The sequence below is a fragment of the Pinus tabuliformis genome, chromosome 9, assembly GCF_031772625.1.
Source record: "Pinus tabuliformis cultivar Carrire ecotype Pingquan chromosome 9, CPIR1, whole genome shotgun sequence".
NCBI lineage: Eukaryota > Viridiplantae > Streptophyta > Pinopsida > Pinales > Pinaceae > Pinus > Pinus tabuliformis.
The window spans coordinates 286,443,783-286,467,888 of NC_142307.1; the positions used below are offsets into that span (position 1 = coordinate 286,443,783).

The following is a 24,106-nucleotide window of genomic DNA, read 5'->3' on the forward strand; positions in this document are numbered from 1 at the left end:
AAATTTTTATTATTATAATTGTGGGTACTCTAGAAAATCCAGAGAAATAGTATATTGAAGGCATTGTTTACCAGTGCAAATATGTTGTTGAAAATCAAAGCTGTGTAAAACTGTGTAGAACTTATACTGAGGCAGATCATACTAAAAAATCTAACAAGATACATTGTTGCTCATCTTTGCAGCAAATCTTTGCAGATGGAAATGCTGGTATGAAAGTTGGAACATGTACAAATCGTGCACAGTCGCCATCCGTCGTCAAGTTACTATAGAGTTACAATAATGAGTTAACCATTTCACTAAATCGGAGTCGTTAATGGATAATTGACGAGGATTAAATTAATGACAGAGCTGTGATCAAATAATAAAAGCAATGTATGGTATGGAACGAGACTATGGTGATGTGCAATCAATGTATGGTATGCACCAACACTATGGTGATGTGCAAGTGCATAGGATCATTATCATTTGACTGATTGGAGGAATCAACAACCTAGTAATACAAGGTTTATTCCCACTCTTATCATTATAGATTTTGGGTTTGTTTTTTCAACTATGGATTTGTTTCTTATCCCCTAGTCTATTCAGATTCTTATCAATATAGTTTAACTTTTATTCTTATCACTATAGTTTAACTTTTATGTATTTAGTTGTTATAAATAAATATGAAAATTTAACTTTTATGTGTAGTTGTTATGAATAAATATACAAGAGATTTGAACCTGAGAATTTAGATTATATACTCTTATTTATTTTAATTTTTTTAAAAGCTAAAATTTATTTAATTAAAATGGTTATTTAGTTATTTATTACAGAGAAGTATTGGCTTGGTGTATCAAAACTTGTATATAAAAACCTATTATTTAGTTACTTATTGCACAAAAGTAATGGCGGGGTGCATCAAAGCCTGTAGAGAAACTCAATAGCGAACTTGTTTGTGCGTGTGGTAATATAGGTTACTGCTAGGTCCACTAAAGCACAAGTTTTCCTTTTTGCAAATGATAAAAGTCAATTTAGTTTGGGTTGTTTCTCTTTTATTAATAAACTGAAACGTTGCAAAACGTGTTTCTCTTTTATTAATAAACTAAAACGTTGCAAATCTTTGTAAATCAACAAGCTATGAATTCTCAATTTTTCTGTTTATGTTGCCAAGTTCATGAACTCTGCAGGGAGCGTGCAGTTGGGTTACATTCTGAAATATATATATACCATAAGTATGCATTTAGCAAATGTCAAAATGTGCTTTTCAGTTGGGTTACATCCTGAAACATATATATACCATAAATGTGCATTATAGCACATGTAAAAATGGCAGGGACTACCATTGCATGCAATCCTTGTTTCATTTGACATTATCACGCCTTATAGATTCAGAATGATTTTTCATACTGATAACTTGATTTGGAATGATTTTTCATCCTGATAACTTGATCACGTCAAATCTTTCTAGGAACATTCTTTACATGCAAAAGAATCTTTCTAGGAACATTCTTTACATGCAAAAGATTTGAACCTGTGCCTCCAAAAATAATTTGTTGATTTGCGTTCTTTTCTGAACATGATAAAATCCAACTGCACTAAGTTTTCTCGAGTTTTTAAAACCCTGTATGTTACTACACTGCGTCGAGTGAAAATGGGAAATAAAATAATGTTGTCTGTGTTAAAACGATCCAGCATTGTGAGATTAAGTCAAATAAAAAGATATTGAATTGTAGTATACAATTTAGATCAGATTTCAATTCTAATATCCTGATCCATACTTCTATTTTGCAGTGGGTTAACTAACTCTAATTATACTGAGCTGAATGAAGTGTATACAAAGTACAAGGATCAAGGTATTATACAAACTTATACTGTTATATAATCTGTCAGTTCTAACGATGCTTATAGTATTTTTTGCTGTAGCTGTACTTCTATTTCTGGTGCTAACAATAGTGTGTATCTTGTACCAGGAAGGTTAGAATCTTATACCATTCTAGGTCAAGTTTTAATTTCAAACCTGTTAAAAATCTTTGGCTTAGTTTAAACAATATACTGTAATGTGTCGTAGAGTCCTATGTTACCAGAAACCTGACCAGCAAACTGGTTTTGGTTCTATTCCCATGTCCACTCTTGTTCATCTTTCTGTCTTTACATTTGGAGGAGATCTTGTTACCAACATCTTGGCTCAGGGGTAGGTCTGTGAGGTGTCACAGATGAAGGGATACCATTTGCTTTACATCCATCATGCACATTTTCCAGCTTTGAATGAAAAGGTGATTTTTCCAGGGCAAACATGATTCTTCTCTTTCTATGTGACTTCTTTCTTATTTGATGTTCTTTATTTTGATGGGCATGATCTTCCTTTTATTGGGCTTAAAGGGATTTTTTTAATCTGAGGCTAGGATTTCTTGCTTCTTTGTAATCCATGGAGTTGCCTTATCACTCAGTCACTAGAAGCCTTAAGGTGCAGTGTAATCCTTTGGGTTTCAGTCCCATTGGTCAATTAAATTACATTAGTAAATTTCTGATCAATTTCATATGAATAAGCCATAATGGGAGGGGATTGGGTTCGTAAGGATGCCTCATGAAAAGTCCATATGAATTTGTGATAGAGCAGACCACTGGCCAGGGGCAACTCCTTGGGTTTGATTCCTAGCCTGTGCAAGTTTCAGTAGTTTTCTAGTAAGGGGGGTCTTTTTCTCAATGGGCTAGTTTATGTGGCCCACATTTTTGGTCCCATTTCTAACCACCCAATTATTTTCTTCTAGTGCACTCTGTTACTATCTTGTCTATGACCATTCACCGCTACAGACAATTATCAGATGCTCAACAGTAACCTATCACTTCTGTTACTTAGGATCTTGTTAACTACTGTGTTTTTGAGCAAACACTGAACCCCTCTAATATTGCCCCTTACAAGAACAGACATGCCCACTTTTATATTGGGGTTGCATTAGGCCAGACTCACTTCACTGGGAAGTTAATTTTACCAAATCACTTTGCTCTTACACTCAGCTCTTATAAGAAGTTGAATGTTTTTTATATGGTGAACATATTGAGGACTTCAGTGGTATTTACTTAAAAAATGAGTGTCAACATGATGTTGAGTACTTCAATAAATACCTGCAATTTTCATTCAACCAGTTTCCATAACTTTATTTTGATTTACAACTCTCGAAACTTTTCTGACAACTTAAGGAGTTTGGGGAACTGTTTAGAGGGTCAAAAATATTGGCTTTCCCAAGCAATCAGTTTGGTGGACAAGAACCAGGTGATAATGCTCAGATTGCAGAAGTGGCCTGCACTCGCTTTAAAGTAGAGTTTCCCATATTTGACAAGGTCTTCATCTTCTGATTTTTATACCATCTTGGATTTCTTCTCTTTTTATGGTAGAGGATTCATTTAAACTTAACCATTCCATCTGGTTGCTTCTTTGGATCCTTGTTGTTAAGTAGCAATTCTGTGATGTAGGTCGAAGCTCCTCTCCACAAGTTCTTGAAGTCAAGGAAAGGTGGACTTTTTCATGGGGGAATGGAGTGGACTTTTGGGGATGGAATAAAGCTTAACTTCACTAAGTTTCTATTGGACAAACATGGAAATGTTGTAGAATGATATGCACCCGCTACTCCATTGAGTATCATCGAGGTATTGGGGAAACCCTCTTTTGTTAGTTCCATGCATAATATATGCAGATATCCTTGCTATTAATTGCTCACTATATCATTACTTTGCATACAAACTTGTTTGATATTGAAAGGGTCTTTGAGTAAAAATTTCTACTGTAGTATAATTCGATGTAAACTTGAAAATAACTGATGATATTTTCGGTTTCCTTTTTTCATAAATATGTCAAGACGCTGTTAGGAATTGTTTGATTTTTTAGAGAATCAAACATATGCTACAGTTCTATTGTAGAATAAAATAAGCAGCAGTATATTGTTCTAGTTGTTGCACAAGATTGAAGCAGACATTGTTGTCAGTTTAGCAGTTCATTAAACTTCACATTGAGCTCTTACATACATGCATTATATTATTCGTTATATTTCAGATACTTTCATGGGAAATGATCTTCTACGCCAATTTCACATGGAAGACTGTATTCCAGCCCCTTCTCCCTTTCAATATTGAAAGGGAGAAGGGGTTGGAATACAGTCTTCCATGTGAAAGTGGTTGGAATACAGTCTTCCATATGAAAGTGGCATAGAAGATCATTGCATATTGAAAGGGAGAAGGGTCTGGAATACAGTCTTCCATGTGAAAGTGGCGTAGAAGATCATTGCCCATGAAAGCATCTGAAAGATAACGAATAATATAATGCATGTATGTAAGAGCAACGTGCAGTTTAATGAACTGCTAAACTGACAACAATGTCTGCTTCAATCTTGTGCAGCAACTAGAACAATGTATTGCTGCTTATTTTATTCTACAACATAACTGTAGCATATGTTTGATGCTCTAAAAAATCAAACAATTCCAAACAGCGTCTTGACATCTTTTTGAAAAAAGGAAACCGAAAATATCAACAGCTATTTTCAAGTTTACATCGAATTATACTACAGTAGAAATTTTTACTCAAAGACCCTTTCAATATCAAACAAGTTTGTATTCAAAGTAATGATATAGTGAGCAAGTAATAGCAAGGATATCTGCATATATGATGCATGGAACTAACAAAAGAGTGTTTTCACAATACCTCGATGATACTCAATGGAGTAGTGGGTGCATATCGTTCTACAACATTTCCATGTTTGTCCACCAGAAACTTAGTGAAGTTAAGCTTTATTCCATCCCCAAAAGGCCACTCCATTTCCCCATGCAAAAGTCCACCTTTCCTTGACTTCAAGAACTTGTGGAGAGGAGCTTCGACCTACATCACAGAATTTCTACTTAACACCAAGGATCCAAAGAAGCAACCATATGGAATGCTTAAGTTTAAATGAATCCTCTACCATAAAAAGAGAAGAAATCCAAGATGGTATAAAAGTCAGAAGATGAAGACCTTGTCAAATATGGGAAACTCTGCTTTAAAGCGAGTGCAGGCCACTTCTGCAATCTGAGCATTATCACATGGTTCTTGTCCACCAAACTGATTGCTTGGGAAAGCCAGTGTTTCTGACCCTGTAAACACTTCCCCAAACTCCTTAAGTTGTCAGAAAAGTTTCGAGAGTTGTAAATCAAAATAAAGTTATGGAAACTGGTTGAATGAAAATTGCAGGTATTTATTGAATTACTCAACATCATGTTGACTCTCAAGTTTTAAGTAGATACCAGTGAAGTCCTCAATATGTTCACAATATAAAAAACATTCAACTTCTTATAAGAGTTGAGTGTAAGAGCAAAGTGATTTGGTAAAATTAACTTCCCAATGAAGTGAATCTGGCCTAATGCAACCCCAATATAAAAGTGGGCATGTCTGTTCTTGTAAGGGGCACTATTAGAGGGGTTCAGGGTTCGCTCAACAACACATTAGTTATCAAGATCCTAAGTAACAGAAGTGATAGGTTACTGTTGAGCATCTGGTAATTGTCTGTAGGGATGAATGGTCACAGACAAGATAGTAACAGAGTGCGCTAGAAGAAAATAACGGGGTGGTCAGGAATGGGACTGAAAATGTGGGCCACATAAACTAGCCCATTGAGAAAAAGACCCCCCTTACTAGAAAACTACTGAAACTTGCACAGGCTAGGAATCAAACCCAAGGATCTGCCCCTGGCTAGTGGTCTGCTCTATCACCAAGTTATATGGCCTTTTCATGAGGCATCCTTACGAACCCAATCCCCTCCCATTATGGCTTATTCATATGAAATTGATCAGCACTTTACTAATGTAATTTAATTGACCCATGGGACTGAAACCCAAAGGATTACACTGCACCTTAAGGCTTATAGTGACTGAGTGATAAGGCAACTCCATGGATTACAAAGAAGTAAGAAATCCTAGCCTCAGATTAAAAAAATCCCTTTAAGCCCAATAAAATGAAGATCATGCCCATCAAAATAAAGAACATCAAATAAGAAAGAAGTCACATAGAAAGAGAAGACTCATGTTTGCCCTGGAAAAAGAATCTTTTCATTCAAAGCTAGAAAATGTGCATGATGGATGTAAAGCAAATGGTATCCCTTCATCTGTGACACCTCACAGACATACCCCTGAGCCAAGATGTTGGTAACAAGATCTCCTCCAAATGTAAAGACAGAAAGATGAACAGGAGTGGACATGGGAACATAACCAAAACCGGTTTGTTGGTCAGGTTTCTGGTAACATAGGACTCTACGACACATTAAAGTATATTGTTTAAACTAAGCCAAAGATTTTTAACAGGTTTGAAATTAAAACTTGACCTAGAATGGTATAAGAGTCTAACCTTCCTGGTACAAGATACACACTATTGTAGCACCAGAAATAGAAGTACAACTACAACAAAAAATACTATAAGCATCGTTAGAACTGACCGATTATATAACAATATAAGTTTGTATAATACCTTGATCCTTGTACTTTGTATACACTTCATTCAACTCAGTATAATTAGAGTTAGTTAACCCACTGCAAAATAGAAATATGGATCAAGATATTAGAATTGCAATCTTATCAAAATTGTATACTACAATTCAATATCTTTTTATTTGACTTAATCTCACAATGCTGGATCGTTTTAACATAGACAACATTATTTTATTTCCCACTTTCACTTGATGCGGTGTAGTAACATACGGGGTTCTAAAAACTCGAGAAAACTTTGTGCAGTTGGATTTTATCATGTTTGGAAAAGAACGCAAGTCAACAAATTCTTTTTGGAGGCACAGGTTCAAATCTTTTGCATGTAAATAATGTTCCTAAAAAGATTTGACGTGATCAAGTTATCACGATGAAAAACCATTCCGAATCAAGTTATCAACATGAAAAATCATTCCGAATCTATAAGGCGTGATACTGTCAAATGAAGCAAGGATTGCATGCAATGGTAGTCCCTGCCATTTTTACATTTGCTATAATGCACATTTATGGTATAGATATGTTTCAGGATGTAACCCAACTAAAAAGCACATTTTGACATTTGATAAATGCATATTTATGGCATATATATGTTTCAAAATGTAACCCAACTACACGCTCCCTGCAGAGTTCATGGACCTGGCAACATAAACGGAAAAATTGAGAATTCATAGCTTGTTGATTTACAAAGATTTGCAATGTTTTAGTTTATTAATAAAAGAGAAACATGTTTTACAACATTTTAGTTTATTAATAAAAGAGAAAAGCCCCAAACTAAATTGACTTTTATGATTTGAAAAAAGGAAAACTTGTGCTTTAGTGGACCTAGCAGTAACCTATATTGCCACACGCACAAACAAGTTCGCTATTGAGTTTCTCTACAGGTTTTGATGCACCCCGCCATTACTTTTGTGCAATAAATAACTAAATAATTGGTTTTTATATAAAAGTTCTAATACAGCATGCCATTACTTCTCTGCAATAAATAACTAAATAACAATTTTAAATAAAAAAAATTATCTTTTAAAAAAATTAAAATAAATAAGAGTATATACTCTAAATTCCCAGGTTCAAATCTCTTGGATATTTATTCATAACAACTACACATAAAAGTTAAATTTTCATATTTATTTATAACAACTAAATACATAAAAGTTAAACTATAGTGATAAGAATAAAAGTTAAACTATAGTGATAAGAATCTGAATAGACTAGGGGATAAGAAACAAATCCATAGTTGAAAAAACAAACCTAAAATCTATAATGAGAAGAGTGGGAATAAACCTTGTATTACTAGGCTGCTGATTCCTCCAATCAGCCAAATGATAATGATCCTATTCACTTGCACATCACCATAGTGCCGGTGCATACCATACATTGATTGCACATCACCATAGTGCCGTTGCATACCATACATTGCTTTTATTATTTGATCACAGCTCTGTCATTAATTTAATCCTCGTCAATTATCCATTAACGACTCTGATTTAGTGAAAAGGTTAACTCATTACTGTAACCCTATAGTAACTTGACGACGGATGGCGACTGTGCACGATTTGTACATGTTCCAACTTTCATACCAGCATTTCCATCTGCAAAGATTTGCTGCAAAGATGAGCAACAATGTATCTTGTTAGATTTTTGAGTATGATCTGCCTCAGTATAAGTTCTACACAGTTTTACACAGCTTTGATTTTCAACAACATATTTGCACTGGTAAACAATGCCTTCAATATACCATTTCTCTGGATTTTCTAGAGTACCCACAAGTATAATAATAAAAATTTAGATATTTATAGCCATGAAAAGGAAGTGACCAGCTTCTAGAATGGTTTATTGATTCGAATGGAAGGCAATTTTAATAACCATTATGTAGATTTTGGTCCATGTGTAGTCAAAATCTTTATGAAACTTTATGTTCTTGTGTGTATTCAAAACACCTGCGAATATAATTAGAGATTTTGAAGCAATCACATAGTTCAGAAAAATTAAGAAACACGTGATAATTAGTTGCATAGACATGTAATTTGCTTTCCAATTATGCATACAATGAGCCTTCCGTGGTTGCAAGAATAGGAACCAATGGGCAACAACTAGCAGAAAAACTAAGAAACACTTGATAATTAGTTGCAGAGACATGGAATTTGCTTTCCAATTATGCATACAGCCTGATACCTTAATATGGAAATATTCTAACGAACAGATTCAAGGCTCAACCCAGATTAGAACGGATTAGGATCTCGCGCGGTCAATATTTAGACACATTCACTGATAGATATGGACTGGGCGGGTCAATACTTATTTTCTAAATTCGAAGAATAACATTCAAAATGATGGGATCCAGGAAAGCAACAATAAACATAAAATAAAATAAAATAAAAATAAAAGAACGTGTAGGATAGGTAGACAAGGCTTGCATGTATCCCACGTGCCCCCACCCCCATTTAGCCAAGCATCTAACTCAGGTTAGTTGTTCATTCCTATGGAGTGAATCGATTTTGGACTGGAAAAGGTGTTGCTATGGGCTTACGAAAAAACTGATTCAAATGTGCTTGCCTCTGCATCATCACCCCAAAGAAACAAGAGACGTGCCTGACCAAATTGGTCCCTATGCATAGCAAAAAAGTGAAATGAGTTATCTTTCAGAGAGGAGAATGTTTGTGCAAGGCGCTTGTAGGAAATCCCAGTGAACAATTTGAGAGAGTTTGCAAGTAATTCTCTCACCATTGTTAAGGGCATTTCTGTCGTGCTCAATTCACTCAAGTTTCGTGCACTTAAGATCTGTGCTTTCCCTACTCGACGCCTATTGTTTGATCTTGAGGAAGAGTTGCAATCATTCAATGATGATTTTCCCAAATGGTTGTCTGTCGGCGATCAAAGGCATCTTCAAAAAACTAATGTAATTTTGAATGTGATTGTGTCCCGTGACCGTACCGGACAATACAGGAAAGTTCAAGCGGCTATAGATGCAACACCATAGTCTAAAAAAATGTGGTAGTACCGTCAGAGAAGACGTTTATAACAATAATTGGAGATGGAATGGACAACACTATTATTCCAGGAAGCAAAAATGTGGTAGACAATTCAACAACCTTTGCAAGCACGGCTTAGTATAAGATTTAAATTTGAAATTTATTCTTCCACAAGTTTTCTTGTGAACACTTGCCTTTGTCCTGGTTTCACAAAATTTCTCCTTTTTTCTTTTAAATTCACTTTTGAGTTTATTTTAGAAGTGTTTTTAATATTTCAAAAGTATGATCTATATGTAAATCGAAGTAGATAAGTAAATTCGTACAGAATGGCATAAATTCAAGTTCTTCTTATCAACCAAATGGCCTCGTTTATGATGGCTGAATGCAGGTAAAACCTGATAATTAATTATATAATTGAGCAGGTAAAATAACATTGAACATAAATTTGATTGATGCATGGAAAATTTTCCATAAATAATGGCCATCTTCCAGGACTCTGCCAGTTTCCTTCTGTAATATATGCCAGATCGAAAATTTGTTGTTTTGTGAGGAGAAGTCAATAAATCATGAGCTTTTAAGGGCGGTTAAAACTTCTAATCGGACACTTCTAATGACACAGGAGTTTCTCATTGCCAGCAACACAAAATAAATTCAAAAATTAATGAAAATAAATAAAATAAATAATAAACATAGAATTATAATGAATGACATGGTGTTGCAATTTTCCAGGCAGATAGGAACACAAATAAAATAAATAATAAACATAAAATTAAAAAGAATAAAAGAACGTGTAAGGAAGGCACACAGGGGTCGCATGTAGCCCATGTGCCCCACCCCCACTTAGCCGAGCATCTAACCCGGGTTAGTAGTTTATTCGCATGGAGTGCATCATATTGCTTTTGGACCTGGATCAATTTGGGACTGGGAAAGCACTGGAAATGTAACAAAATCTTTCACAGGTTATGTTATGGGATTTCAATAGAGAGATTTATCTTTTTCCACCAGGTCTGATTCCATTCCGGTATCATGTTTTTAATTATAAAATTTTTATGAAGGATTTTGTGCTTCTCCCATCTCTCAGGCCCATCGGAGAGCAGAAATACATAATGGGAAAGGTTGTGAACAACATATGCGTAGCCGAGTCATGGTTATGCGATCGACCAGGCGACCTTCACACACATGAGTAGGCAAACCTATCTATGGGACACTATCTTTGCATAACAGGAAGGCATGGATTCCAACATGCAGTTTGGGAAGACGCACTATAGTCGGCCAGATCTTCTAATGTAAACTTGAAACTATAGATGAATAAGGAAGCTAGGAAAGAATGGAGTTCCTTAAAACATAACTAGAAGATCCCTTAACTGAGTGGAGTTTATCTATCTATTCGTCCTAGAGAATTATTAGGCCGAAAGGAGATATGAGTGAGATATATTAGAAGAATACCATGGAGTTTGGGTCATCATCCTGCCTGAGGATAGCGAAATGACTTTTCCCTTCCCTGAAGAAGACTTCCACCTTGAAGAAGATTGTCACCTTCAAAAGTTTGCATCTTCTGAACCTAGTATTCATCGATTGGAATAGCTCTGGTAAGCCCATCTATGTCATTCTTAACAGAACAAATGTAATGGATTGGTAATAGAAGTTAAGGCAATGACGTCTCAATGAGCATGTATCTTTTATGTTCTGTGTTCTATTAGGTTGTAAATACATCACCAACTTCAAGAATGAGATTTAAGGATAGACATGACTAGTATAAATTATTTTATTAATACAACAACAATTACAATATAAGCATTACTTACAACCATATGTATGACACATCTATGACACAGAATGCAGTAGTTTCTAACAGAGAATGCAATAATTCCTGACTCTCAAGACTTGTTGCTCCATTGTTCTTCTCATTAGGCTATGAGACTGCTACTCTAGTGCGCTCATGAGGGTGAGACAAGCCTTTATCTTTCTGCTACTCTGGTTATGCGCACTACTGTGATACTCTGATGCGCTCATGAGGGTGAGATGAGCCTTCATATTTCTGCTACTCTGGTCCGATGTGCTCATGAGGGTGAGATGAGCCTTCATCTTTCTGCTACTCTAGTCCTGCGCACTCCTGTGCTACTCCGATGCGCTCATGAGAGTGAGATGAGCCTTCATCTTTCTGCTACTCTGGTCTTGTGCACTCCTCTGCGCTCATGAGGATGAGTCGAGCCTTCATAGGAGACATAGGAGACAATGGGTTAAGATTCCAGCTTTAGTGGTGGCAAGGAAAGCCAGGTACCGAGTATGTTGCACCCTTACTCTTATGAAACCAGCTCAAGAAAAGATAGAAAAGATAGACCAATGCCTTAGAATTCAACCTCTTCAAGGGGGCAACCTCCTTTACATTACATAAATGAACAATTCTTGGATGATACAAATGAAAATACCTCCTTTCTATATATAGGAGTCTAAGGGGTCATAACATAATCAGAGCCGACATAACAATAATAATGTAAGGGCACAATAATAACAATAGTGGGCTTCTATGGGTAACAATATGGGCACTACATGGGTACATCAATATAATAAGTTGGTTATACTAATAACAATAAGGGGTTACACTAGTAGTATAGGGGCCTAACATGCCCCTCTCCTTAAAAAAGCGTTGTCCTCAACGCTTGAGTAGTTCTTGATGCTTCTGTATAAAATTCTTGTCCTCGCATGTGGAATCTTCAGCGGGTAAGTTCTTCCACTTGATGAGATACTCTGAAATTGATCGATTTCATAGCTTGTCGGGTTCTTATTTCTGTGACTGCTCCAGGATCTAATATGATTTTTCCTTCCTCTTCAATTTCTTGCAATATTGTTTGAATTGGGATCTTTTGGAACTTTTGAATAAGTGGCCATACTTCTTCGTCCTTATTCCATTCATCCCTTGCTTCGTTTATCCAATCTGGTTGGATAATATAAATAGCACAAAACAATGCTTCCACATCCTCATACTTGAAGAGTCTTCCCATTCGGTAAGGCTGCCATTTTTTAAGTGCATGTAATATTGCCAACATTTCCTTCTCATAAATAGCGTGCTTGAGATGTAGCAGTAAAAATACCCAATCACCTACATCAAAACATTTTTCACTACAATGTTTATCTACTTGTTTCGTTTGATTTTGCACTGAAGTGGCGTTATCCTTTAAAAGTTGGAGAACTTGTTGTTGATGCTCGATGTGATCTTTCACTGCTTGAACCCTTTTCTTCTTGATATTTCCTTCTATCTCTAGAGCTTGAGGAGTGGTAATTTCTTCCAATCCTTTACAAGATATGGTCGGATTCATTTCTTGATGCTCGATGTGATCTTTCACTTCTTGAACATTTTTCTTCTTGATATATCCTTCTATCTTGATAGTTTGAGGAGTGGTAATTTCGAACAATGAATTACAAGATATGGTTGGATTCATTTCTTCTTTCTCGATGTCATCTTTCACTTCTTGCACCTTTTTCTTCTTGATATGTCCTCCTATCTTGAGAGTTTGAGGAGTGGTAATTCTGGCCAATGCTTTACAAGATATGGTCTGATTCATTTCTTCTTTCTCTGGGGTGGGGTCCTAGTGTATATCTTCTTCTTTTGATGTTTCTTGATCCTTTTCTTCCTCCTCTTCATATTCTATGTAAAATAATTTCTTCTCAGCACACTTATGACCTTTAGTGCATTTTCTATCACAATTGTAACAAAGCCTTTTTTCTCTTTTTTTCTTCCAATTGTTGTGGTGTAACCCTTGTAGGTTGTGCAAGGCTAGGAGAAACAACACTTCCATCTTTATAGTTGTGAGGAGTACGCTTCCTGGTTTCCATAATTTTGCTTTCCACTATGTCACAAAGCCCTTTTACTTTTTCCAATTGTTGTGGTGTTGCTCTAAAGAAGGTGTTGATCTTTGTATCCTCATAATGTGCTATCATTTCCTCCGTGAAAATTGACCACGTAACAAGTTGTTTACGAGAACAAAGCCCTTCGTACCATAAAAATTGATCTGGTTCTAAATATAAAGATGAAATACATACCTTTTGTAATAGTTGTACACCATGTAGATCAAAATATTGCTCCATCTGAAGTATCCAATTTATCGGATCCTTGCCATCAAACTTCCTCATCTTGCTTTTTCTTGATTTTAGGAGCTCGACCTTGAAACGACTGTAACTCTGTACTTTCATATCTTTAAGTTCTGAAATTGTGACCTATAGTAGCACTATGTGTCCTCTTTCCAATGCCACTAGTCTGATCCAAATTGGATTCTCTAAGAAAAAGTTATGCACAATCTCCCAAGATGACCTAATTATAGACCTTTCTAGAAGACCGAACTTGTATGAAGTACCACGTGTCACTGTTTCGACCTTTGGATCTAAAAACGATATACAAAAAACTACAGTCAGTTCTCTTTCTACACCTTCTTACAAAATTTCAATCTGATCCCCAGAGAGAAAGTTATGACGATTTTCCCCAGGTCACCTGTTTTGAATGTAATTCAGGAGTCTGCAAAAAGACAAACTTCCTCAGATCATATCTCGGCAAATATTACGCGAAAAGCTCTGAAATTCAGACCCAAGGTTCAGCGTGATTTCTTCTCAAATGGGTTTTTTTTAGACTTCTGAAACGTCATAGAAAAATGTTATAGTGACAATGCCATGATGACCTATTTGGAGCAGCGAAACCCTAGAATCCAAAGCTCTGATACCAAATGTTATGAAACCAGCTCAAAAAAAGATAGAAAAGATAGATCAACGCCTTAGAATTCAGCCTCTTCGAGGGGGTAACCTCCTTTACATTACATAAATGAACATTTCTTGGATGATACAAATGAAAAGACCTCCTTTCTATATATAGGAGTCTAAGGGGTCATAACATAATCAGAGCCGACATAACAATAATAATGCAAGGGCATAATAATAACAATAGTGGGCTTCTATGGGTAACAATATGGGCACTACATGGGTACATCAATATAATAAGTGGGTTATACTAATAACAATAAGGGGTTACACTAGTAGTATAGGGGCCTAACACTGCCAAATGGTTAACATGCCAATAGTTATTTACACGACACTCTTTGGGTTCGGGTTAGATGACAAGAAAGTTGGGTTATGTTTTAGTTGAAAGTATTGAGGAACATTAAATGTTTCTAAATTAATGTTAAGTTGAAACTAGCATTAAAATAACATTGAATAGAAGTACAAAACTGTTTACCCTAAGTTTTAATAGAAATCACAAAAATCATGTTGTCTTTCCTGCAATAAGACGTCAAAAGTGAAACTTCGGATAAAAATTTGTTTGATACAGTGTTTTCATTAAAATATTGTTTAAAACATAGAATATGATGGTAGGTCAAAAGGAACTAACGTTGGGTCAACGCCAAACGAAGGCTATAATCCATGCTATGCCGAAGGCAGGGACTAATAAGTCAAATGATTCGAATGTGCAAACGTGAGAGGACGTAATCAGTCAAGTTTATGAAAAGGGATAATTTCACTATCATAAAGCCATGCATAATAATTTTGTTCCTTGAATACATGTTTTAAAATAAATCATATTAAAGGGCCTGTTTCGAAAAAATTACAACGCTGAAAGTTCTAAAAAATCTGCTTTCCCCCTTTAATCACATAAATTCTGTCGACCATGAAATCACTATAACCAACTGAAGGAAAAAGGAGAATTACAATGAATAAAACACTTCCCTTGTAAATACTGAAATCCACATCATTACCCTTGATGTCCTGCATGCAGTTTGATAATATTGCTTCAGGCTCTCTTATGTAAACGGGTTAATAAATAATAATAACAGAGAAAGGCGTTCAAAGAGATAAATTAGTATGAAGACAGAAATTACCTTGACTGTGAAGTCATAGACAGAGGAAGACTGCTTTGAAGAGCTCCCAGTCATGGCTGTAAAATTAGGAAAGAGCCGAAGTTGGAAGATATCAAGATCTTGAGGGTACAACTTGTTTGATCTGAGAACAAAAGCGTGAATATAGTTTAGTATCAGCTGAAGCTACAAAGCGGAAGGCACGAGGGACGTAAATCGTGCTTGTAATATGGGCACCACACGAAATAGAAGGAGAATTGCGATACGTTGTGAGCACAAATAACTCAATTCACCCTTATGGAAATCACGCTACCCTGGCACTTCTTATTACTATTTACCATTATGGAAATCAAGCTATCCTGGCGCTTCTTAACTTTATTTTTTATGGTTATAAATCTAGGATAATATAGGGCACCCAGAACTGTCTAAAAAACCTCGTAGAAAACATGGGTTGCTATATATGTTTTGAAAGAACTATCCTGGCACTTCTTAACTCATTATTATTTTTTTCTTTGGTTATAAATCTAGGATAATATAGGGCACCCAGAACTGTCTAAAGAACCGAACCTTGTAGAAAACATGGGTTGCTATATATGTTTTGAAAGAACTATTCTGGCACTTCTTAACTTTTTTTTTTTGTTATAAATCTAGGAAAATATAGGGCACCCGGAACTGTCTAAAGAACCGAGCCTCGTAGAAAACATGGGTTGCTATATATGTTTTGAAAGAACTATCCTGGCACTTCTTAACTTATTTATTCATTTATTTTTTTATTATAAATCTAGGATAATATAGGGCACCCGGAACTGTCTAAAGAACCGAACCTCGTAGAAAACATGGGTTGCTTTATATGTTTTGAAAGAACTATCCTAGCACTTCTTAACTTTTTTTTTTTTTTGGTTATAAATCTAGGATAATATAGGGCACCTGGAACTGTCTAAAGAACTGAACCTAGTAGAAAACATGGGTTGCGATATATGTGTTGAAAGAACTATCCTGGCACTTCTTAATTTTTTTTTTGGTTATAAATCTAGGATAATTTAGGGCACTCGGCAAAAGAACCTAACCTCGTAGAAAACATGGGTTGCTATATATGTTTTGAAAGAACTATCCTGGTACTTCTTAACCTTTTTTTTTTTTGGTTATAAATCTAGGATGATATAGGGCACCCAGAATTGTCTAAAGTACCGAACCTCGTAGAAAACATGGGTTGCTATATATGTTTTGAAAGATCTATCATGGCACTTCTTAACTTATTTATTTATTTATTTATTTTGTTATAAATCTAGGATAATATAGGGCACCCGAAACTGTCTAAAGAACTGAACCTCGTAGAAAACATGGGTTGCTATATATGTTTTGAAAGAACTATCCTGGCACTTCTTAACTTATTTTTATTTTTTATTTTTTGGTTATAAATCTAGGATAATATAGGGCACATGGAACTGTCTAAAGAACCGAACCTCGTAGAAAACATGGGTTTCTATATATGTTTTGAAAGAACTATCCGGCACTTCTTAACTTTTTTTTTTTTGGGTTATAAATCTAGGATAATATAGGGCACCCGGAACTGTCTAAAGAACCGAACCTTGTAGAAAACATGGGTTGCTATATATGTTTTGAAAGAACTATCCTAGCACTTCTTAACTTATTATTTTTTTTTGGTTAAAAAACTAGGATAATATAGGGCACCCGGAACTGTCTAAAGAACCGAACCTCGTAGAAAACATGGGTTGCTATATATGTTTTGAAAAACTATCTTGGCACTACTTAACTTATTTATTTATTTATTTATTGGCTATAAATCTAGGATAATATAGGGCACCAGGAACTATCTAAAGAACCAAACTTTGTAGAAAACATGGGTTGCTATATATGTTTTGAAAGAACTATCCTGACACTTCTTAACTTATTTTTTTTGGGTTATAAATCTAGGATAATATAGGGCACCCGGAACGGTCTAAAGAACCGAACCTTGTAGAAAACATGGGTTGCTATATATGTTTTGAAAGAACTATTAGTTTTATCCACCCAATTGACTTATGGACACAGTGTCAAAAGGGTACACTGGTAAAGGATGTCGGTGCAAGAAAAACGATTATCTGGAAAAGAGTTTCCAAAACAAAAACTTCGCATGGGGTGGAGCGTAATGGGGTTTTATGTAGAGATGTTCTAGAAGTTTTTACTTTCGACATTGCACAATGTTGAAGTATTGTATCTCAGGGTTCATTTAGAACATGTCAGGAATAGATAGGTAATATATAAGGATAAGATAAGGAATATGGAAAATAAGAAGTTGTTTAAAATTTAGTGAAAATTAGGGGATGTTATGTTTGGATTATATTATTAGATAATAAAGGAAAAGATCATTTTGTAAAAAATAATAATGTTAAAAATATTATTATAATTAAATTTAAGGACAAATTGTGATGTAATAAAAAAATCATTATCATAAACGAAAAAAAGAGGGATAAATAAACAAACCTCAGGGGAAAACAAGAATAAAAGAGAAACTGAAAAGAGGAAAAGGAGTAAAGAAAGGAAGGGAGCTAAGAGGAAAGGGTGGGAATCCAACAACTAAGGAGTAAAAAAGAATGGAAGAGAGCTAAGAAGAAAGGGCCGGAATCCAATGACTGATTTTCCAACTCTCGTCCCCATTAAAATTACTATGCCTCCTATTTCTATGGCTAAGAAGAAAGGGCTGGAATCCAACGACTGATTTTCCAATTGTCGTCCCTATTAAAATTACTAGGTCTCCTTTCAATTTCTATGGCTTCCTTAAATTTACAGTGACATTTGTTTATTTATCCCATATATATATATATATATATATATATATATACATATATACATATATATATATATACATATACATATACATATACATATATATTTCTTCTTTTTTTCTAATAACTATAAACTAAAAAATAATAAAATACTAAATAATTAAAATTAAAATAAAATTTAATTAAACATATTACATTTAAATTTAATTTATAACCAAGTTAATTATTTTTTCTCTTTTATTTTATAACTAATTAATAATATTTCAATATTATTTCTATCACCTTCTGATTTATTTTTTCCCATACTAAATTGTTGTTTTTATTTGAATATTACTTTCATTAGTTTGGAGTTTGTTATAGTCCTTTGTATTATTATTTTTATATTAAGGGTCATGTTAGTTATATATAATTATATAGTGTATTTAATATTTAATTTGGTTTAAAAAATTGAAATAAATAAATAAATAGATATTTTGTCTCTTTTTCCTTTCTAGTTAAAAATAGTCTTTTTTTAGCAGTTTTCCCTATAGTCGTTAGAAGGTCTTGACTCCCTATTTAACTTACCGCTATGATCTGATTTTTCATCTTGTCTTGATGATGAACCACACTGGTTGGTTCGAAAAGCGTTGGCCTAAATCTACCAATGTGATTTCCTCCGAAATTGTTTTCAAACAATAAAAAATATGGATCACAGAAGCTTAAATTTGAATAAAATGATTCTTTTTTAGTTGCTTCAAATAATGGGTGTAACAGTCAAAATATAAATGAAATTGTGAACATAAATGTTAACATTACATAATCCATATTACAACAATATTAAAAAATATATAATTCATTTTACATTAAAATAATAATTTCAATAATTTATAATTACAATTTCATATATATATATATATATATATATATATATATATATGATGATGATGATGATGATGATGGTTAACGTCCACTGAGACCAAATAATGGTCTATTGGACCTAAAGAAACAAATTATCTATTTTGATTTAAGATTTTATTCCTATGCTCAAAAAGCTTGGAGAGAAGCCTCCCGAGCTCACTATAATTTTGACATTGTAAAAGGCTAGGAAGGTTAGTATTGTAACAAAGATTATGAAACTGATATCTAATGTGGTTATATGCGGGGCACTCTAAGAGGAAGTGGTTTTCATCCTCGATGTTCCTATTCTCACATATATGGCAGATCCTTTCCGTCCATGGCGTTTTAGGAACTGCCCAACGACCTGTTTCACTATGGAGCTCATGTGAATTCGTTCTAATCTTTGCTATAATAATTTTCTTCTTTGAGCTAGTTAAAATAGAGAGATACTTTTGATCTTCTAGGGTGGGGTTGATGACCTTCTTATAATAACTTAATTTTCTTTTAGCCGCTAAGTCTTTCTCACACCACATTTTTTCTTTGAACATAGAAGTAAAAATATCTTTAATGTTATTTATGTTTTGCAATGCATCATTTTCATTGATCTCCCAATAGTTTAACCAGGCCCTTGTGTCTTTATGCCACCCTCGATTGAGCCTTAGGTGGTTTTGGCTTGAATTTAAAGCTAGCTTAGGAAGTCTATGATCGTCTATGTTACTGATTTTGTGCTTGTACAACAGAAACCTAAGCATAGCTAGGCTCTCAATAGGGGAAAGACCTGCTTCTATAAGGAGAATAGGATAGGGTGTATTACTTTTAATTTTCAGGTTATAAGTTATAAAACGCTTTTGGATTTGCTCAATATTTCTCATATATATATATATATATATATATATATAATTTATCTAAGACACACATGCACATATTTGGGTCTGGAGTATGCCCTAAATTGTTTATGCTTGGCTAAGAGTTCATCTTCTTCAAATGTAAGGAAACAGGTTAATGGCCTAAGACCTAGAAGCATACGACATGAGTGAAAGATCTACCCGTGACCTTCCCCCTTACAGACCACCAACGAGTAATTATAGGTGGTGTTCTCTTCCTTGAATAGAAATGACGAATCATCTGACATTGCTAATAGCAGTCAAATATGGTTGTCCCCATTGTTGCTTGACAACTGAATTATGATAGGTTTTCACACTATTTAAAAAAAATAGTTTGTCCTCAACTCCTCCCCATGATACTAATGAGCTACTTGTCACCCAACCTATTCTATAGGTGCATTATTCCAACAAATGTCATCTCAATAAGAATCTTCAAGAGCGTGACAATGGTGTTAAATTTGTATAGAAAGAACAATTCTTTCCACCACCTCACACTCCTCTTCAAGATGGTATATGTCTGCACCACATTGTGAATTAAAAGCAATAGTCCCTTCACATGTAACATGGGTAGGATAAATCATTTAGAGTTTATGGCCAATAAATTCAAGGAAGTTCAGGTTGATGACTCCCTTGTTTGTTATTTGAGCATCTAATATCTGGAAGGGTCAACGGTAGGACCAATTTCAATCATGGTTTTATTCAGCAGGCCCAAGCTATTAATGGTGATGTGTTTAAATGAGCTATATTCAATGTGCATCAATCTTTAGCAACATGGGGATAATCTACCTGTGTTACATGAATAATTGGAGGGAATCAATAAGTGTTTATTTTCGATTGGAAGACTTGCGAGCTATGGCAATGAGGTATGGTTACTGGTCCACCTGTATCTCAAATGTAGAGTGGATATGTTGGAAGTGATATCTCTCAAACTTCTTAATTTGACTATGGTCAACACTCAACATATTTCTTTTGAGCCTTCGAGACTTACTAATGGAGACACTCTCTTATCTGCCCTAAATGAACAAGTTCTTCGAGATATGATAGACACCCTTGAGCTCTCTTCATCTCCTATGTTTATTCTTCAAAATAACAAGTAATTTATAAATGTATGGCTTTGGATTTTTCCTGTAAATAACTTTACTATCAGAATGAGTCTTTCCTATGAATTATGAGTTTAAATTATGCAATCTTTGGAGACTTTAATTGTAATATTATCTCTAATGTTCAATATATATTCCGGTATGACTCTATATGCATAAAATCTATGTAAATCTAGTGTTGAAGCTTCCTCTTTTGTTTTTTTTCCATGTGTTATTGTCATAACTCCATTTTAAATAAAAATATTTCCAACTTTTATGAAAAAAAATAAAAAATAAAATAAAAAAATATTAGAACATTTAGAACATGCTGATAAAATAACTACATCCATAATAGCTTCTAATAAGAGTAATTACTTTGTTTTCTGTACAACATTATCTATAAATTTATCACATCAACAAATAGGAAACTATGCGACATGAAATGAATCATAATACGTGTATATTTTAACAAATAAAGAGAAAAGTTGTGGCTTATAGCTAACCACAAACTCACTCATGTTTGTTAATGTTTAATATAAGTCAAAATCTAATCACAACAATATTTCATATGTTCACCATTTTCTTATTTTCGATATTTTTTAATCATTTTATAATATAATTGAAAAATAGAAAGTTAAACACTTTGAAATTTAGGGCTTGACACAGTTTGATTTTTCTATGTATCGGAGGAGTGACGCGGTCTTGTGCCTAACGCATGGCAGCACTAGCTCAGTTTTGTGGGATGCTCTTGTTTAGACCATGGAGATGGTTGCACTCTATGAATTCAGTGCCAGTGCCAAAGAATTTTGAAAGAGAAACTAATAATGAGATTGAGGAAAGAATTTAGAAAGAGAAACTAATAATAATGAGGTTGAGACTTTGGCCGTATAAATGGGATTAAATCTAATTCATTAAGTTTCTAAGCTCATTTATATGGAATTAAATTTATTTCAGTATTATGATATTAGGTTTTTGGAAATTATTTTCAAGTTAGAATAATTTTATTATAAATATATTGAGAATAATGAAAAAATAAATCAGATTTCAGACGATGAAAAGGGTAAAGAATAATTTTATTAAAAATGTATAGAGAATAAGGAAAAAATAAATAAGATTTGAGACGATAAAAAGGGTAAAGAAGTATGTGGCTCGACCAAACCACATTAAGGTACATCTGTTTTTGAAATAAAATTTCATCCTTACTTTGACATCTACAAATATATATTTCTTTATATATGAATGGTAATTTCCTTAAATAGGAATGGTAAGATAGAGGGATTGAGATTGTTTATTATCCCAAAGGAAAGGAAAGAATATCATTTGCATGGGATTTAGGATGAGTAACTAATAATGAGATTGAGGTTTTGCATTTATATATGGGATTAAAATTAATAGGAAATTTCAAATTTATAATTAAAAGTGCAGTAATAATATTGATAAAATTAGAATAATTTTATTAAAAAATATATAAAGAATAAGGAAAGAAAAAACAAAATTATATAAGATGAAATACTATCATATGTTAAGAATCTTGGATAGGAAGGCATATTCTACCCCAAAAGGCATGCGTTTTTAAGGAGACACGTTAAAAAACAAGTCTTTGAAGAAAAAATCTATCCTTAGTTCATATCTAAAGTCCCATTAATACCTTTATACAATCAATTGTCCTTTTCCTTCATCCTTGTAGGATATTTCTCCTTAATACTAGTGTTTGGGCTTCCATAATGTTTGGAGATCTCAATACTTTGAAGGACTTTAAATTTGGTTTGATGGAGCTTGTTCTTTGGTTTTAGGTTTTGTTGTGGATTTTTGTTTTTGTTTTGCATGTTTAAATTTTTTTTGCTGGAAGTTTTTCATGTTGGTGTTTATAGGAGTTAAGAAATTTGCCTTAGTTTGGAATTATAACTTTTCATCCTTTGTTGTTTTAAATTATTATTATTATTATTATTACTTGAGTTTAGTAATTTACATTAGACTTTAAGTAAGAAGTCAAAGCTTTATGTGTGGACTAATAAGACTCCTTTATCAAATAGGTATTGTTTGGGTGTAAGCATGATGACAAATATTTTACATGTGAAATTTAAGAGGTCAAAAAATAATTTAAGATTCAAAAGATTGGACTTATACAAAAATGTCATTGTCACTGTGAAAGCCTAGAACTCAAGAAGATACACTAGATAGGGAATCTTCCATAATAATGGAATAACCTTCTCTAAAAGACAATAGATGAGATATAGAGCTTTCAAAGCATGATTCAAAACTAGATGCATTTAATTGCATGGTCAATTGTATAGAGTGATGGTGATTTGGTTCAAACAACTCCAAATTTCAGGCATTGACATAGTCCATTAGAACAATATGGACATAGATATCAAACATGTGTAGCTTTGTTTTTACATGATTTTTCAAAATATCTATATGCTTAGGGACTATGCTAAAATTGATAATTGCAAATTTGTAATATTTTTTTTGAAAAAGAATAGCATTATGTTAAAATTGATACTTACAAATTTGTATTTTTTGACGAAAAAAAAAAAAAACCAATATAACTAGTAAAACCTCTACTTGAGTGTTCGTTTCACTTGTGTAAAACATATACTTTTGTTCATATATATATATATATATATATATATATATATATATATATATATATATATATATGTATATTTGTGATGTTTATCTTGAGCATATTTATATGTATTCGAACAAATGTACTATTGTGTAGAAATAGAATTCGATAAGAAGTTATATATATGTATATGTATAAGAAGTTTTTTTCCATTGCATTGCTAGCCTTGCTTGTTTATTATTCTCCCACTTTTCTTTCTTCGGTCACACTCATGTGCCTTCATGGTTTTCGGCTCTCCTGCTTTTTATTTTCTTTGGTCACACTCATACTGCTTCCTTCCTTGCTTCCTTCCTTCCTTCGATATTCATTTTGCTTTTGCTCTGTTTGCAAGTTTGTTTTCCGTTGCATTGCTAGCCTTGCCTGTTTATTATTCTCCCCCTTTTCCTTCTTTGGTCGCACTCATGTGCCTTCATGGTTTTTAGCTCTCCTGCTTTTTCTTTTCTTTGGTCACACTCACACTGCTTCCTTCCTTCCTTTTATTCTCACTTTTCCTTTTTTTCCGTCACATTTTACCTAAAGAAAATCAGTAGAAAAAACCACTACTCGCTTTATATTAATTGGATTCATTG

At 33.8% G+C, this 24,106-nt stretch overlaps 2 protein-coding genes across 5 annotated transcripts in view; one reads left to right on the forward strand and one right to left on the reverse strand.

Annotated features, from left to right (window-relative positions):
- LOC149148291 (biotin synthase, mitochondrial-like) overlaps positions 1-2,385 on the forward strand; it is a 328,434-nt gene extending 326,049 nt beyond the window's left edge. For all 4 annotated transcript variants that reach the window (XM_089446029.1, XM_089446028.1, XM_089446024.1 and 1 more), the window contains one exon: positions 183-2,385. In XM_089446029.1, the coding sequence (XP_089302155.1) occupies positions 183-280 (98 nt within the window). In that variant the 3' untranslated portion in view covers positions 281-2,385. The remainder of the gene's footprint in view (positions 1-182) is intronic.
- A 337-nt stretch (positions 2,386-2,722) lies between these two features.
- Positions 2,723-15,361, reverse strand: LOC149148292 (putative phospholipid hydroperoxide glutathione peroxidase). Its single transcript, XM_089442131.1, has 6 exons — positions 15,308-15,361; positions 8,003-8,079; positions 6,464-6,525; positions 4,979-5,097; positions 4,681-4,846; positions 2,723-4,480 (listed from the first exon to the last, which is right to left on the reverse strand). Exons 1-6 carry the CDS (start codon positions 15,359-15,361, stop codon positions 4,443-4,445), a joined length of 516 nt encoding a protein of 171 aa, XP_089298257.1. The 3' UTR covers positions 2,723-4,442.
- Positions 15,362-24,106: the final 8,745 nt, after the last annotated feature.

What these genes read in the sequence shown, in the direction of transcription:
- LOC149148292 (XM_089442131.1), bottom strand. Translation starts at nt 15,361, where the DNA reads ATGACTGGGAGCTCTTCAAAGCAGTCTTCCTCTGTCTATGACTTCACA. An exon ending in TCTATGACTTCACAGTCAAG is followed by an intron (nt 8,080 to 15,307) that starts GTAATTTCTGTC and finishes TCATCTTTGCAG; the next exon opens with CAAATCTTTGCAGATGGAAA. An exon ending in ACCCACTACTCCATTGAGTA is followed by an intron (nt 4,481 to 4,680) that starts TCATCGAGGTAT and finishes CGGTTTCCTTTT; the next exon opens with TTCAAAAAGATGTCAAGACG.